At 32.1% G+C, this 17,824-nt stretch overlaps 1 protein-coding gene across 4 annotated transcripts in view; it reads right to left on the reverse strand.

The window, feature by feature from the left end:
• Positions 1-6,965: 6,965 nt before the first annotated feature.
• Positions 6,966-17,824, reverse strand: part of LOC139099244 (protein O-mannosyl-transferase TMTC1-like) — a 61,846-nt gene continuing 50,987 nt past the window's right edge. For 3 of the 4 annotated variants that reach the window (XM_070651654.1, XM_070651655.1, XM_070651657.1), the window contains exons 7-11: positions 13,239-13,403; positions 12,796-13,053; positions 12,406-12,608; positions 8,855-8,993; positions 6,966-7,676 (exon numbers count right to left, since the gene is read on the reverse strand). In XM_070651654.1, the coding sequence (XP_070507755.1) occupies positions 7,214-7,676; positions 8,855-8,993; positions 12,406-12,608; positions 12,796-13,053; positions 13,239-13,403 (1,228 nt within the window). In that variant the 3' untranslated portion in view covers positions 6,966-7,213. The remainder of the gene's footprint in view (positions 7,677-8,854; positions 8,994-12,405; positions 12,609-12,795; positions 13,054-13,238; positions 13,404-17,824) is intronic. The other variant, XM_070651658.1, reaches the window with a different exon arrangement.

Genomic DNA, 17,824 nt, shown 5'->3' on the forward strand with positions numbered 1-17,824 from the left:
CTTTTTTGCTGGTCTCTCATGATTATTCTTTCTCTGTCATTTTTATTATTATTTTTTTTTTTTTCATATTGAATGTATTTGTTTATGTATGCCTATATGCCTTACGAACTAATATCATTCTTATCTTAGCTATTTGGATAAATTCATGTTTTTTCACTCTATTGCTTCAAAATTTCCTCAAACAAAAAAAAATAATTTTTTTCCATTTCCTCACGAATTTTTTCTTTTATTTTTTATTTGACTTCCATATGTGAGGCAGGAAGTTGGTTTTATTACATTTTTAATTTTATTTTGGTAGTCATTTTACTTCCGTCAACTTTTTTAACTTTCTTTTATTTTTCTCATTTTTTTTCCTTAAAAAAAATGGAGCAAAAAAAAATGTCTTTGAGACATAAAGCTTTAATTATAAGTCGTTATGATTTTTATGTCTTTAATGATGCATAAAACAGAGAGAAAAAAAGGAACAAAACTCAAACACATACATGTTATGATGTGATATATATATACACTCTTCACATTAAATGCGTAACAGCTACTGCTTGTCGTTGCCTGTTAATATCAACAAAATGAATAAAATAAATGGAAGTAGAAGCTGAAAAGCTTTCAAAATATATAAAAAAATTTTTGCTGAATGAGAAACTTTTTGTTTCGTAATCATTTAAAATAAACTTTTTTTTAACAAAATTCTTTTTTTTTTCTCCGTTCTGTGTATAAAGAGCAGTGGAAACGAAATGTGTCATGACGAGTACTGAAGATTAATTAGGTGTAAATTTACTCTACTTCACTCACTCATTCGCATCCCTCGTTGATTTGGATTACTTTATTAGAGGTTCTAGTTTCATTTTCTTATGTCTAATGAAATTCAGTTTATGAGAACAAGGTCGGGTCGGGGAACTTAATCTGTTTTGATCATAGATTGACGTCGGACTCGGATTATTGCATGGATGACTCTACTTAAATCGTATCGGCTCCATATAAAATTTGAGTGGACTTTGGAGATCTGTTTTTGATCGAATAACGGATCCCTAGTAGGACTCGAACCCACGTCCTAAAATTTCCAGTCACATGCTCCTACCACTGAGCCATCAGGGGTTACTCGACTATAAAGCAAAATACCCTGCATTTTCTGCATCCTTCTTACTACTGCCCTCCCAATGACATACCCTTGTAATTCCATAATTAAAATCCATTTCCATCACTTCCGCATATAACCCCCAAAAAAGTCATAAAGTAAATTGTAATCTGAATTATTGAAATACAATATCATCACTTAAGCACCTGTGCACAGATTCTTTTATTTCAAAAGTGCTTTTTGCTGACTCAGCGATTTGATAAGCAAAATAAGCCTTCTAATAGCAACTGCATCTTGCTCAAAAAATTGCTGAATTTCCTGCTTTATATCAATGACTCATGAATGTTGTAAAATTTCATTTCAAATTCTGTAGAAGAAGCCTAATGTTGCTGAATAAATTTCTTAAAGCAGATTGTTTGCTTAGGATATTGAGTTTCTGACTATGAAAGCTATGACTTTTACTATTGGTATTTTCAATTCAATGAGACAATTTTATTTTTGAAAGTGATGAACCAGAAGTGTAAGTAAGTAAGTTGGAATTATACAAATCTGTGAATGGTATAAAGCAGAGTTGTCAAAACTGTGTGACGCGGCACTCTAGTGTTAACAGGCAAAAAGACCGCTTTTAAGTACCGTAGGGGTATTTCTGAAGTATGAAAGCATGCTCTGTGTCTGTTAGTATGAACAGCACTGAATCTAAAGTTTGCTTGAATTAAGTCTGGTGTTTGACATGATTAAGGCAATAAAATTCACAATGATCGTCCGCACAGCTTTTCCCGAGCTGGATTTGAACCCACACATTTTCGATTACATGTCGAGTACTCTTACTTACTGAGCTACTGTGTTTGTTGATTCCAGAACTCAAACTTGAATTGACTTTTGCATGAAGTCGAATAAACCTTTCTGCATAAAATCCGTGACGTCTTCGTGATCTGGTTAGTTCGCTTCTGAACAGCACATATTGAAATGATGCAATCACAGTGACAAGACAGCAGTATGCCCTAGAATCTAATGGCAACCATTTTGGCAATTTGATCGTTTTCGTCAATTGACTATCACTTGGCTCTTATTACATTGCTACCTCGAGGTCATGATGCCACCATTTCATATTACACAAATCAAGAATCATAACATTAACGAGACTTCTACAGCTTCAGGACGAGGAGAGAAGCTGTTGATAGAGATAGAATGGCATTTGGTATCGGCAATTGTTAGACAGAAGCCAGAGCTTTTAAAGCTTTAGATGATGTTGCAAGATGTCAAAGGGACTTTGACTTCACAATTGATCTGCACGACCAGCGAAGTAAATATTTAAGTTAGTAAGTATACAACTTCAATTCTCAGTTCAGATCGACCTAAAATTCCCAAAATTTACATAAAACTAGAACCTCTAAAGTTGAAAATGTATTTCAAAAAAAAAAAAACATTTTACATTCAGAAAATGCCTTAATAGCTTGCTTGACATTTTTTAGCTTTTTCATGCGATAAATTCATCCATTATTGGTTCTGTAGAGGAAAAAAAAATAGCATCACACACAAACAGTGTAGGGAATGAGTGAGAAAGATGAAGAGATATGAGAACGGAGACTGAGTGAAACTTTTTAATGCTTGTTATGCTGTTTTTCTTTTCTCTCTCGTCTATAAATGTATGTATTATATTTTTTTTTTTGTGTATGTTATGGCATATACATATAAATTTGATGATGATAATGGGACAGTAGCATATGTGAAAACGGAGAGATAATAAGTAAGTAATGATTAATCTATTGTTTATGTTATTTTATCTATTATTATTTATGGTGCTATTTTTTTTTTTATTCTTCCTTCCTCCCTTCTTCTTGAGTCAATGAGGTTATTCATCTGAGAAATTTTTTTTTTTATATTTTTCATTCTTTCCCTATCGCTACGAGCATAGCTTTATATTCTATTAAGTTTTGTTCTCATGTGTAAAAAAATTTTTTTTTTTTTTTTTTTGTCTGCATTGAAAAAGGAACAAAAAAGATTCTTTTCCAAAAAACCCTGACTACTCCTCTACAAAAAAAACAAGACTTTATTTTCATGCATTTGCGGCTATGCGACACTATTAAGTATATTATGTATAGAAAAAAAAAATGAATTATGTAGCTGAAATATTCGTTTATCTTATCTCATTTTATAATGAATTATGCAGCACAATTCTGAACTTTATGTCATTCTTTCTCTTTTATTTTAGGTCGGTTGTTAGATAAAAAATCATAAATTTAAAGCAAAAATTCTTATGGTAATTTACTTGTTCTTCCTCATTCAGTCACTTGTAAGTTTCTCCTTCCTTACATAGAATTTTTAATTTATATTAAATAAATTTTACATCAATTTCCTTTTTTTTCTTCTTGTGCTCCTTGAGCTTCTCATGCATATATGTTTTATGTTTGTGGTTCCTTTTGATAAATAACTTACGTCTTAGACTGTTGATTTAGTTTTCTGGAATGCTTTTGAATGTGGTTGGTAATTTGTAGATTTTGTTATTTATTAGTTATGGGGTCTGTTCATATATTATGTAACGCTCTTAAAGATGCTTGCAATTATTTTGTTAAGCTTCAAAGAATTTCCTCCAGAGATTTTGTTACGGAGCGGGATAATTGCTCAAATCGTCGAGTTTTCAGGCTACGTAATTAGTGAACTGTCCCTTACGAGTCGGTCACTTATTACGTTCACATTTTAAGGGAATCTCTGCAAAATTACATTTGGTATTGGTATTGACAGACGTATAGCAGCGATAGAGCCCAGCTTTAAGAGACATTTAGGTCATGGAATCAGCAATCGATCAGTACGACTGACGATGAATCGGCAACCAACCAGCAGAGTAGTTAAGTCTCCAATTTTAAAACAGTTCCGTTGATCTGACAGAAAATTCCGAAAAACGGATTCGGAGTGGGATTTGAAGCTACGCCCTACGATTTCTGTTCGCATACTCCTACCACTGAGCTATCGAGGGCTACTTGACTATATGGCACAGTGTCATATTTAAATTTAATTTTTGAAATCCATCCGTAACAAACAAAGAGCGTACTCAACTTTGTGAGGTGCTCATTTGTGTAAACAAAACATGATTTGAGCATGCTCATCATTGTGAGCATACTCTTTGTATGTTAGGGCATTTTTTGTACGTTACGTAATAAATGAACGACCCCCATTACATGAGTTATTGTTTTCAGTTTTTGATGGGATATGAAATATAATCAACAGTTCTGGATGTTTGGTGATTGATGGATATATTTTTTCTCTAGATTTTATAGGATTAAGATTTAGTTTTATGGAATTTTGATGACGTAGAACTAATAAAAAGTTATAAATTTATGAGAAAATTGTATCCACGCATAGCGTGTTTAAGGTTGGAACTGTGAAAATATCACATGCTATAGTGATGTTTAACTGTTGCTATATATTGAAACAATGTAACAGAAATGTAACAGTACTAAATTGCAATGCTGTAAACAATTCAGTTTTATTAGTAAATTGTTATTTCAATTTTTCAGTGAACCTGTTCCAGATTTTAATTTTTATTGAGCTTAAATTGCATTTGGGGTTGGTTTTTGGACATATTCTGGGGGATATCATATATTTACTATGATACACTCAAAAAATGAGTGAATAGAATCAGATGGAAAGCCTTCTGTAATAATCTAGTATCCAAATCGGAGCATGTTTCCAGTAAGTAAGTAAATACCCAAAAAATAGATTCTAAACAGAGCTTGAAGTCGACTTTTCAGTGTAAAATCACCTTCGAACTTTGAATTTCTGGTCCAAAGAAGTCTCAATTTAACTTCTTGGTTATTTAGGTCATCAAGGTAACCTCAAAATAAATTAATATCCATTAACACCTTTTTTCCATCAAAACAGTCTAATAAGTGTGTCAAGGGAAGGTTCGGAAGTTACGTGATGCTAAAAATAGCGTTTTAAGTCCTAGTTTCCTCTACAATAAAAATGTTTCTTTCAAGCCTTACATAATTTCCGAACGTTCCCTAAGGGGCTAGAGACATAATATTCTTAGGAGGGAGTGAGGATTTAGATTTTGTTATGCGCCATCATAGGTGAGCCACCCACCAAGGGGCTTAGCAAAGTAGTTTTTCTGTGTTACGTAACTTCCAAACATTCCCCATAAGCATTCATTTCAATCCTTAATCATGAAACTTCTTTCATCAACTATTCCTATCTCATTTCCTAAATACTAAAATAATTACAATAATACGCAATAAATTAATTATAATTCTTACTTATGTAATTAATTATAATAAAAATTATTCATATTGCATGATAAAAATCTGTCTGTTAAATACTTTTTTCTGAGCTTAATTCCATTGCTGTATTTCAAAAAAAATCAATTTTATTTTCCTTTCCTCGTTTTTGTTAAGTTTTTCGTAAAAATAAATTTCATCCCAGCCATACGTAATTATACTTGTTTTTTGTGTGCATGTATTTCCTTCGTACATGTTAGTTCCTTTTTGAACTGACTGATTAAATAGATAGCTACTAAGTTAAACTCATTTATTATCACGATATTTTCTTATCCTTAAAAAAAATTTTCAATTAAAAATTTTTCTTCATTTTCTTTTTTTTATTTTTGCCTGCATTCGAATGCAGCATTTACTACCAAGGATGTGAGGAAATGAAACTCGAAAGGGGAAACAAATTTATTTCCAAAAAAAAGAAAAACTTAAATTTAATTATCTTATGTATGTATACATATCTCGTCTCTAATATAATCAACTAACTATTTGTCGATAACAAACAAAATTAATGAAAAAAACATAAAATTTATGCTTCTTTTTTATGCTTCTTATGCTTTTAAAATTTTTATTTCATTAGCAAGTACATTGGCAAGTCTATGCGAAAAAAAGTAGGGTAGGGAGAGTGGATGTGGAATATGGAATAGATTAAAGATTGAGATGTGAAAGTGTAAAGTCGAGGAAATGAAATGATTTTTCATCATTAAACAAGACGTGCGTCGTAATTAATCAGTTAATGTATGTATAATTTTATAAATTTCTAAGTATTTTTTTTTCTCATATTTTTTTTTATGGAGACAGTCTTTTGACATTTTTCAATTCTTTCTCAATTGAATTTGTGTTTGGGATTGGGAGGTTCTTTGGGGATGGCTTTCTCTGAATAATATCTACTGATTTTACAGTGTTTGTTCATTTTAAGTTGCTTTGAAAAAAAAAAAAAAATTAATATTTCTAAGATACTTATCTGCGAACAGTTGCTGCACAGTATGGGTCTCAAGAACTAATGAAAGGTTTAATGAATAAGGGTTCTTCGGATCACCTACTCAAACCTGTTAAAGCTACAGTTTGTGGTTTAATCCGAATCACTTTTCTGACTACATTATTTCCTGTAGTTTACAAAATGAGACTGTGTCCTGTGTTTTCAATACATATTGATTCGAAAAAGGGCACGTAAAATAGTTTTTACTATGTCGAGTCTTGAACCCATTAAACATAGGATCAGTATTGCAATAATTAGATGGCGAAGTACTAAACCATTCTGCCACTGAGCAACTTAATGTCTCAATTTAATCTTACTTCAACTTAAATTTTGAAAGATTTTCACAAATGGGAATTGAACCCATGTGCATTAAACCTACAGACGTTTGCTTTTCCAACTAAGCTACCGATTGGTTGCTTACAAATTTGACAGAATGCAGACTTAAACTTTTCATTTGCTTTGATTAGTTCTGTCCTGATCGGGATTCACTGTAATTTTGCCATCTCAGCACCAAGACGGAAGTAAACTTAGCTTTAACTACCGCAATTTTGGTCATTTTCGTCAACCAGTCGTCATTTGGTGCTATGTTTACTGCTGTCTTGGCGCCGTGTTATGGCATCATATGAATGACTAACAATTGGGTGTTAACTCAAACAGTATTGTTATTTGATGAACTGAAAACATGCAAACTACTCCTTTCACAAAAGCACATAGAGTTATAACTGATGATTAGTACTCTGTCAAGTGTTTTTCACTTGTAAGTTGCAATGTAACTCATTAAATTCATAAGAAAAATCGATAAAGAATCCCCAAAGAAAAGTCCCAATTCCAAACATTTTTACTTGCTTTTCATGTTTTCTTCTCTTCATTATCCTCTTCATCCTTATATCATAATCACTATAGCTTATCTATCGCAATCATTGGTTTAATCATATGATTAAAAATATCTTTATATTTGCGCATTTTTAAATTATTCTTATTGCGTCTAAGTTTGCTTTTTAATTTGAGCGAAGTTAGTGATGAGTCATCGGCAGAAATATCACAATTTTTACTTGTTGTCATGGTTGAATCGCTAGCTTTCTCAACATATATGCCTGATCGATTACAATGACAATGTAATGTATGTGGCGCATATAGCTTAATATTCTTATTATTATTATTATTATTATTAATATTATTATTATTGTTATCTAAATTGTTAATCTCCACATTATTGCTTGTGCAGTCATTCTTCATTCGATGCATTATTGAGTCCTCATACATTTGTGCCTTACGTAAAATTTCCGTTTTTACGCTCCAATCACGAAGATATATTTGAGCGACAATTTTATCCTGATTTGATCGTTTCATTATTTGCCATCTAAATGATTTTTTCATGTAGTCATCATCAAGCATTGTGTAGTTGTTGTTGATATTCAAACGACGTTACGAGGAGGAGGGGTGATGTAGAGCATTAGGTAGGCAGGTTTGAAAAATGAGAATGACACAATATAAAATTATATTTAGATATGTACAAGTTAAGTGACATTAGAAAGTATAATAGACCAAAATTTGTATAAAATCTATTTTATGGATATAAATTCTCATTATGCGTTCTGTATGCTTGTTGGGTTGTTGCTATGAAAATGAGCACATGAATGACAATTCTTTTTTTGTGTGTCAAGAGCTTTTGCGGGGATAACAAATGTCATAATTATATGCAGTTCCCGATTAGTACATCGTTCCCGACTAATACACAGTTCTGAACCAGCACACCGTTACCTATCAGCACACCATTCCTAACCTGATTCCTTGTGTTCCGCAGGACACCGATATGTCATCGTATTTACGGTAATACTTGAAGTTGACCCGACGGTACCGTGTCGCTTGATTTCGACTCATTTCCCGATCAGACAAAGAGCATGTTCATGAGTATGGTATATAAAATCGAGCATAATCGCTTATATTGATTGAGTATACTCATGATAAAGCTCATTTTGAGGAGCATGCCCAAACATACGAGCATATGCTCAATGAGAATCTTGCGGTATCAATGAGCATGCTCACTAGGTTTCGTAAGATGCTCATTGGACATATGCTTGTCTATTACGGATGCATGTTGTCTAATTTAAGGGATTTTATTAGAAATATGGAGTTAAACGCATTGTGCCTCTCGGGATTTGATGCTGTTCATATTTTACATGCATTTTTCTCCAATTATGAGCTTAGCAATTAAGCATGTATTCCAATTAATCACATAAATTCAATTCTTTGTTTCAAGGTATCCATCCAAGCTGTAAAATGTTCCATTTAACAAAATCTCATTATCATAGAAACACCCCAGCAGTATCAGCAGCACATATAGACTTAATACAATACACAATTATGTATATTTAAGTGTATATCTGTGCGAATGTTCTAATGTCACATAGAATGTGATGAGTGTGAATGAGTGAGATAGAGAATTTAAATCATTGTGTATTAATGCCATTAAATGTTGAAAGCATACAGCAATTTCCATACAACAATTTTATTTGTTATATTATGAATGACTCTTACCTCAGGATTAATTGATGCATTCTCTCTTTGTGGCCTAGACTCCGTAGAGCTTTCAGTGAGCCCGTAACGAAAGACAATTGGAAGGAGTTTTCATTTTGAATTGCAATCATGTAGTTATTGAATGCTCCGATGAATAAACCTAGAATAATAATAAGGAAAAGTTTTATGTGTTATTAAATTTGTTCTGTTGATTGAAACGCTTTTTGTTGTGCTGTTGTTGGAAGTGCTCCAAACAAAAGAAAAGTTCAAGCTTGAAACCTTCAATATTTTCTTTACGCAATTTTTCTCTACGCATATCTACGATTCATGTACACAAGTTTCCGTGGGAAAGAATTTATCAATTTATAGATTAATAAATCATGCTGTGGCTTATATGCCAAACAAGTCAAAGGTTAACATTTGACAACATTCTAGTGTCGGTATTACGGAACAAAAAAAAATGTAATCAAACGGTTGCCAAGTGCTTGCTACTCAAAAGATTTATCAATTTCGCTGTCGATGTTTGGTATGCTTTAAGTAAAGTTAAGCTTCTCGAGTTGGTATTATCTCTGTATGTATTGTTTACGTAAAAAAAATTGCGAAATGGTGGTTGGATGAATCATATTATTTACAGAATGAAGGCTTGAAGGATAAGACGATTTAGTATTTAAACTTGTTCTATTTTTGACTAGGAACTTCTTAATCTGAGTAATTTTTTGATGTTAAGACTGAGGTTGGAATGAAGTTTTGAACATATATTTTGCATTCTTTGGCTTGACAAAATCCTGCGACAGTACTATTTCATGTTGTAAAGCCAGATTAGATATGAAAATGGCAGCAAATATTCACCACAATTTTGACTAGTTTGGCGGTATATGACATTATGAATGTGCCAAATGAGGCTGTTGAAACAGGCATAATAGTTCCTGGTATTGGAAAAATTGATGAAAAAAATTCAAAGATTGAGCCAGCCTTAGGCGTCATCTGAGGCAAGCCAGCAGATCTTCTTCAGAGCTAAGCAAATCTTCTTCAGCAGATCTTGGTTAGTTGGAAGCTTTTTGATGGATTCATTGAAGCTTAGGTTATATGCTAAATGTATATGAATACTCTGTACTCAAAACTATGTTGAGCAACACAATGCGGTGAACCACATTTTATGATGCCTTCAGACCTTTAGTGAGTCGAAGTGGCTCGGTGGCGGAATGGTTTAGTACTTCGGTACATAATTATTGCAACACCGATCCAGCGATCATGGGTTCGAGACTCGACATGGGAAATTTTTCACGTGTCCTTTTTCGAATCATATGTAGTGGAAACGCGGCTCACAGCCTCTCTTTGTAGGCTAGAGACAATAAGCTGATAATAGCGTCATCAAAGGAGTGGTTCTGATCCCACTATAAACTGTAGGTCTATTGAGTGCAGTGGTCTGGCGCACCCTCACTCGTTAAACAATCATTAGCCGCGAATCGCCCTAGCGCAGCTCTGGATCTTAAAGATCTGAATAGCTAAAGGTTTTTTTTTTTTTTTTTCAGACCAACTAAGCGTGTTTTTGTTAATACGACGACATAGCGTTTCCTTAGCAAACATGTTGGATTGGTCGTGTATGTATGAAAGGGTACACTAGAAATTGAGTGAATTTTTTACCCAAAGAGGACATCGTGTTCGCTATTACACCGTTGCATCGCCCTACTAGCGAGAAATAGGGTAAACCACATCGTGACGCACGACATCCTGAATTAGGGCATGTATTTTGTAAACACGAGTTGCAATATGAGACATTGCAATGAATCTCGGGTCTTCACGACGTTCTCATATTATCATTGTCTTTCAAGTCCAGAGATAAAAGAGCTTATACTGTAACTATTCTTAAATAATCTCTATTATCTGAACTGCTCTAACCAAAATAATTTTATTGACAATAATTTTCTAGAAATCCAATAAAAACGAGCCTTAGAGGAATAGAAATTTGACAAAAGCTAACAATGATAATCACAAAGACCTCAACAATTCACTATAATTAATGATAAATGAATTGAATGCTCAACATGATTCATTCATTCGCTTATTATATTCTATGAATGCCTGAATGCTTATAACAAATGAATACACAAGATGCCTTATAGTCACAGCAAGTGCACTTTAATTTTACAATGATAAAAATGAATTCAATAGAATAAAAAAAAGGAAATTCTCTAAGTCTAGAATGAATGCACACAAAGCCGATTTCTATCTTCATATTTTATAGTAAAAAAAGGAAGGTAAACCTTTATACTATCTTTTCTTTTAAAGTTCCCTTCTAGTTCATCCTATCAACGGTAATCGCATAAAAATTGCAAGAGGATTCTACAATGTGCACAGAACAGCATAAGCATTGAACATGAATAAAAAGTTTCAGAAATTCTATTCAATACAAGGCTCCCGCAGATTATAATCTTCAATAATCTTTCTATTAAGATTATAATCTTAAATAATCTTTGTATGAAGATTATTAAAGATTATAATCTTTGTATGGAAGATTATAATCTTTGAAAATTTTGTATGAAGATTATAATCTTTAATAATCTTTGTATGGAGATTATAATCTTTTCCATACAAATCCTTTTAAAGATTATAATCTTCAACTTTAATGTCATATTAAGTTTTTAACTATTACGAAAGTGTAATTTATATTAAACTGTCGAAATAAGCCGAATTTAGCCTTAGTATTTATATCTATAATGAAAAATTATTCGGAAAAGCCAAATTTTACTTCAATTTTGTTATTTGTCAGGAAAACCCTGCGAAAAACATGTCAGAAAAGTCGAATTTGACCACGTGTTTCCCATTTACGATAGAAAACTCCTCAGAAAAGCTGAATTTGGCCTTATTTTTCTTAATTAAGATGGAAAACTTCTCAGAAAAGTCGAATTTGGCCTTAGTTTTCTTAATTAAGATGGAAAACTTCTCAGAAAAGTCGAATTTGGCCTTAACTTTCCAATTTGAGGTGGGTAACTCCTCAGAAAAGCACAATTTTGCATAGGTTTCTTCAGTGAAGGTGGTAAACTTCTTAGTAAATCCAAATTGGAGTGTAAAACCACACAGAAAAGTCAGATTTCGCTTAAGTTTTCTTATACTGATTACAAAAATTCTCGAAAATGTAAATTTTTGTTTCAATTTTCTTAAAACCAGGGTGAAATATTCCTGAAAATAGAATTTTTCGCATCGATTTTCATTGTAGTTTAGTGAAAAACCAGTTTGAAACTTAATATAAAGCGTACAGTTAGCAAAAAGCTCAGAAAATATATAATTTCGCAGAAAAGGTTTATTTTCCTTATATTTGAAATTAAATTCACTGTATTAGAAGATTATAATCTTCTATATGAAGATTATTTTCAAGATTATAATCTTTCTATGAAGATTATTAAAGATTATAATCTTTCTATGAAGATTATTTGAGATTATAATCTTTGTATGAAGATTATTTCGGATTATAATCTTTGTATGGAAGATTATAATCTTGAAAATCATTTTGTATGAAGATTATAATCTGCGGGAGCCTTGATCCAATATGTTTCATGTGTATTTGTACTTACGTTTTGAGTAAAGCCAATCTGCCAATTCCAATCGTACGATATGATTTTCCGCATTCACCTCTAATGCATGCTTCAATAACAGTCCTGAATCTATTCCATTTTTTAGTTTTGATAATCCCAAATAAGCCGGAACAAAATTTTTATCGTAGCGGATACACTTTTCAAACATTTTAATCGATTCATAGCTTCGATTCGTTTTCCTGCTTTAATGTATGATGTTTTGTTGTTGTTTGTAGGCAGCATAACATAACACAAAAAAAAATAGAAAATGAAAATGGGGAAAAAAAATTTATTTTAATTTTCTGTTGAATCATTTTGAGGGCGGAAATTTTATCGCAAAAAAAGAAGCGAACTGCGTATAAAATTGGCTTTAGTTCCTGCTATGCTCACCTATACAGTTGACCCAGATTAAAATGCGCATTAATATGTTCATTTGAGAAATAAATAGCTGTTAAAAAGTGACTTTCTTGTGCATCAAAGTCGTCAATGAGTGTTCCTAAATTATTCCATGCTGACGCATAACTCGGCCATAGCTTTAATGCACGACGATAATGATGTTTTGCCAAGTCAAATCTCGAACTGTCACGAAGGAAATTTGCATAATTATAATGCATTTTTGCGTTTGATGGTAAAACTCTTAATCCGGATCTGTTGATGTGATGTAAACACGAAGATATACAATGTGAAGTGTGCGGACGTAAAGGAAGTAAGAGGAGGAGAGGAAAAAAGTTAGTTAATAATGTAATACAATGTACTTACTAAGTGTACAAAAAAATAAATATTTTATGGCATCAAGCAAGCATCAAGCCACTTTCAATCTTCTCATTACTTACTTTAATAAAGTTTCTCTCGTATGCCAGTCCTGATTTCGTGAAATAGTTTTTAAGCAGAAGAAGCATAGTAGTAAAAATCCCGATACTTGTAGAACTCGTCTCATTTTTGACACATTCTCATAAAGTAATTGAGCGCCATAAAGTACCAATATGCTGAAGCCCATACTACATATGGTTTAATATTACCACACATGTAACCATATCATCCAAGTGATACCGAAAAAAGACGTCAAAGTTGCATGAAAAAAAAAAAAGAGAGTAAAAATGAAAATGAAATGTATTTAATAGAGTCATGAAGCGACCAAATGTGCTCATATAATCGTAGTTACTACTTTTTTTTGGTAACGTAATCATAAAAATTTTCTTTTTCATTCCTTTCTCGTCTTTTTTTCCTTCTTTTCTTCGTTTTCATCGCCATTATTATTCAGCTCTTATTCGAGACGAAGTGAAAAGGCAGAGAAAATAATGCAAGTTGAAAAAAAAAAAAAAATAGAGATGGAAGGGATAATAGGTGAGAGTAGTAATTTCATAACAAATGAAAAAGATCAGGGTATGAATTGAGTAAGGTTGTATGGATAGAGATGCATTGTGTGATAATAATATACAATTTTTTCCTGTGCATTTCCTTGAAAATGAGAGGTTAGAGGAATAGGTTTAGGTATGGCTATACTTAATACGTGCAGATACTGTCTGATATAGTTGAATGTATTGTTATTAAGCATACAATAAACTTTGCTTGGCGTCAGAGTTTGGAATCAACTCAATTTCATTCCAATTCGGTAAGAACTCGGAATGGACAATAATCAGTTATGACTAGTTGATGGCATGTTAATGTCCAGTTGATGACTTACGTGTTTTTGTCCACTAGGTTGAATCAGTTCCCTGATTCAAAATTTGGAGATTTTTCTGTTAGTTCTTGCGAAGTATAACTTTTCATACAATATTTCAATCACTTTCTTATTAAAGCAAGAAAGGTCATGGATCATGATTGATCTGTATGGTCTGCCAAAGGAAGGAAGTATTATGGAACCGAGCCCGAGCAACACCATATACTTTACCGGTGACTCCATGTCAGTAGATTCACGGCATGACGAATGAGTGCGCAGACGACTGATTTGGGTTCGTTATTACAAAATTATATTAGCTGAAAGTTCTATTCGGGCAAGACTGATAATAAACGGTATCTTGAAACTGAGTTTTTCAAAAATCAAATGTCCGTTTTTTTTAAATACCTATTGATCCTTATGATTTAAATATTTTTTGACCGTTATTTTTTAACAATGTTAAGCTATATTTTCAAATAATATGGTTCCGTAATTTTCTTCACATATCCTAGTAGACGAAGCAGACTCTTTTAGGTACATTATTGGTATTTCTGTCCCATAAAAGCAAGCTCTTTACCTATTAGAGATACTAACAACTCAATAACTAAAAATGCGCTTAAATCAGCCATGATTTTTCACTTCTTTGTTATTTTTCATTCTTTGTTCAAATGTGCAACGTTTGCCACAATTTTCACTAGTCATAAAAAGGAACTCTAACCTAAATTCTTAAAAAATAATTCAATTACAGTCTAATTTTCTTTCCGCATAGTTTGAATTGTGATGGAAGAGCCAGAAAGGAAAGAAAAATATTGAAGAGGTAAATAAGTAATGACAAACAAAATTATGTTGGTAAGCAACGAAACTGCTTAGCATACAACTGATGTAGGATTGATGATAAATTATTTATCAATTAATGAATTATTGGTTATGAATTTTCTGTAGATGATTGAAAGACCAATAAAGATTATCAAGATGGAGGGAAGTGGTAAATTATTGGAAATACTGACTTGAGTACCTTTAATGGATGTTATTCAGGAGTAGGAGGTAAAGCCTCAATTAAGTCAATATGTACTTATGGTGTCAGAGTTGAATGGAATCTGAAGTATTGAAGCATATGTAGGTGAATCTGTTAATGAGAAAGTAAGCCTTTTGTGACTGAGTATTTAGGCAACACATCAGAATTCTGTTGTCTTCTGATAAGTAAAGTCATGAGTTCAATTCCCACCGATTATAAAATAACTGTGTACCGACCAAAAAATGATGGAAATGGGTTCTAATACGTTCGTTTCAGTCGAAGCTAAGCATCTAGGTGTGCCGCGAAAATAAAAGGTTGCCCACCACTTGCTATAGTGTCAGAGTAAAGCAGGATCTGGAGTATCAAGCCAAATGTAGGGGAATTTTTCAGTAAAACAAAAAGACCGCCATGACCGAGTAGTTAGACAATAGATCAGAATTCTGGAACTCAGATTTGTGAAGTTATGGGTTCGATTCCTATCAATTATCCATTTAATGAATATAGCGCCAGTAGTGGGGCTTCCACATATTCCAGACCTTGACAATTTAACGGCACATCTGAGAAATATCATGACACGACTAATGTGTCGCGGCACACAGGTTTATTGTCCACCACTGACATAGATTGTTGCCGATATGACAAGAATTCTGACGATACTCAGTACATTTCCACAAGTTTTTGAAACTTCAAGACATTTTAAGTAAATGACAATTTTAAAATTCACCAAAATCTGACATTTCACTTCCAATTCCAAACTAAAATTCCACAAACAATCATCTTCTTTGTCAAAAAAATATTTCCAACTTTATTATTTCCAATCCAATAAATCTAAATTACCCTACCCAAGAAAATAATTTAATTTCCATTAAAATCACAAAAGCCTTTCTTTTGACTCTGAACTCAATTAAAAATTCATTTATTTTATAAACGAAGTTGATATTACCAGCAAAACAATCAAAACATAGTTTACCAGAACATTAAACTCTGTTAGAGCAAAGTACATAGACCAATTATGGCAATTGCATGTCAATTGCTTCAAATTAACATGAATAATATTCCTGAAGAAGAGAGTAGATATGAAGGAATTGGTGAAGTTCCAACTCATTATAGTCATGCATGTAAATAAGAGAATCAATGTTTTTTGGGTCATATTTAAAGACTTTATGATAGTCTGATGAGTTGTTGTTGTTCTATTGACTTTATGGGTTTGTTTAACCATCATTTTCCCTTCCAAAAACAAAAAAATAAGTCACGGAATCGCGTCAATTAAGTTTGTTCTTTTCCCAACTTTTTAATTATGATAATTTTTGACAAATATAAACATTTTTGGGTGTGTTGTCATAATGCCTTTTCGACAGCCAAAAAACCGAGGTTCATAAAAATTAAAGTTAGTGCTTTTTCAATTTTTCTAGCCTGTTCTATACCCCTCAGAAAGTAATCCACATCATAAATTTATTTGGGTATGAAACAAAACAAAAAAATGTCATAAATGTTTTAAGGCATCCAAAAAATTGTGATTGAATGACATTTTTTTTTTTTTTGCTGTGGAACTGTATTATTGATCGATTTTGGGACTATTTGTATATTTTTTAGGAAATGATCTTTAGAAAAAGTTTTGTTGAATAATCAACAATGTGCTCCATTTCCTGCAGCAAAAAACTAGACACATGAGTATTCAAAATGAAATCTGTTCCTTTCAACATTTCTAGTGGCCGTAAATAGAATACATTAGATAATGCTAAAAGCATTTTCATTGGAATTCATTTAGGAGCTTGGGGTTGTTCGTAAATGAGGTTCAGTTTCCGTTGAGAAATTCTGACTTTTGCAGCCTATCGCAACTTAGTTTTTAAAAATTCTGAAACTAATATTCAGAAATTCGAAAATATTGTCGAAAAATTCGAAATTTATGTCGAAAATTTTGAAAGTAATTTCAAAAAATTCGAAATTATTGCCACAAAAATTCGAAATTAATGTTAGTAAATTCGAAATTATTGTCGAAAAATTCAAAGTTAATGTTAAAAAATTCGAAATTTATGTCAAAAAATTCGAAATTAATGTCGAAAAATTCGAAATTAACTTCAAAAATTTGAAATTGACTTCAAAAATTCAAATTAACTTCAAAAAATCAAATTAGTTTCAAAAAATTCGAAATTAGTTCCAAACAATTCGAAATTAATGTCGAAAAATACAAAATTAATGACGAAAAATTCAAAATTATTTTCAAAAATTCGAAATTAATGCCGAAAAATTCGAAATTAACTTCGAAAAATCAGCAATTTAAATTTTATTTGACCGTTGACTTTCCTTACGGTACAATGCAAAGTTACTGCTTTGAAAGCACCAGAACGGCTGATATTGATCAATTTTTTAGGCGAATAATGTGATTTACCACGTTGTGCCTCTCAGGGATGTTGCCCTAAAACTCCAACTTAAAAGACTTAACTCTTAAACATCCCCAAAATTCACAAAAAATCTCTCCATATAAATTTCTGAATAACTACCACAATAATACGATAATAATGAAAATTTCATCAAATAGCCCACAGAATCAAGTATGCTGCTTTGAAGAGCTACTAGCGTACATATACACCCACACAACCACACAGTGTAATGAGAAAAAAGTACCAAAGCAACATCACAAAAGTTCCTCTTTTTCCCTTTATCATCACTTTATTTTTTTTGTTCACAAGAGATAGATGAAGACGATAAGACATGAAGTTTCTGTTGAAAAATGAATCAGATAATTT

This window comes from Chironomus tepperi, unplaced genomic scaffold (assembly GCF_022539635.2).
Source record: "Chironomus tepperi strain 1889 unplaced genomic scaffold, CSIRO-AGI_Ctep_v1 contig_465, whole genome shotgun sequence".
Lineage (NCBI taxonomy): Eukaryota > Metazoa > Arthropoda > Insecta > Diptera > Chironomidae > Chironomus > Chironomus tepperi.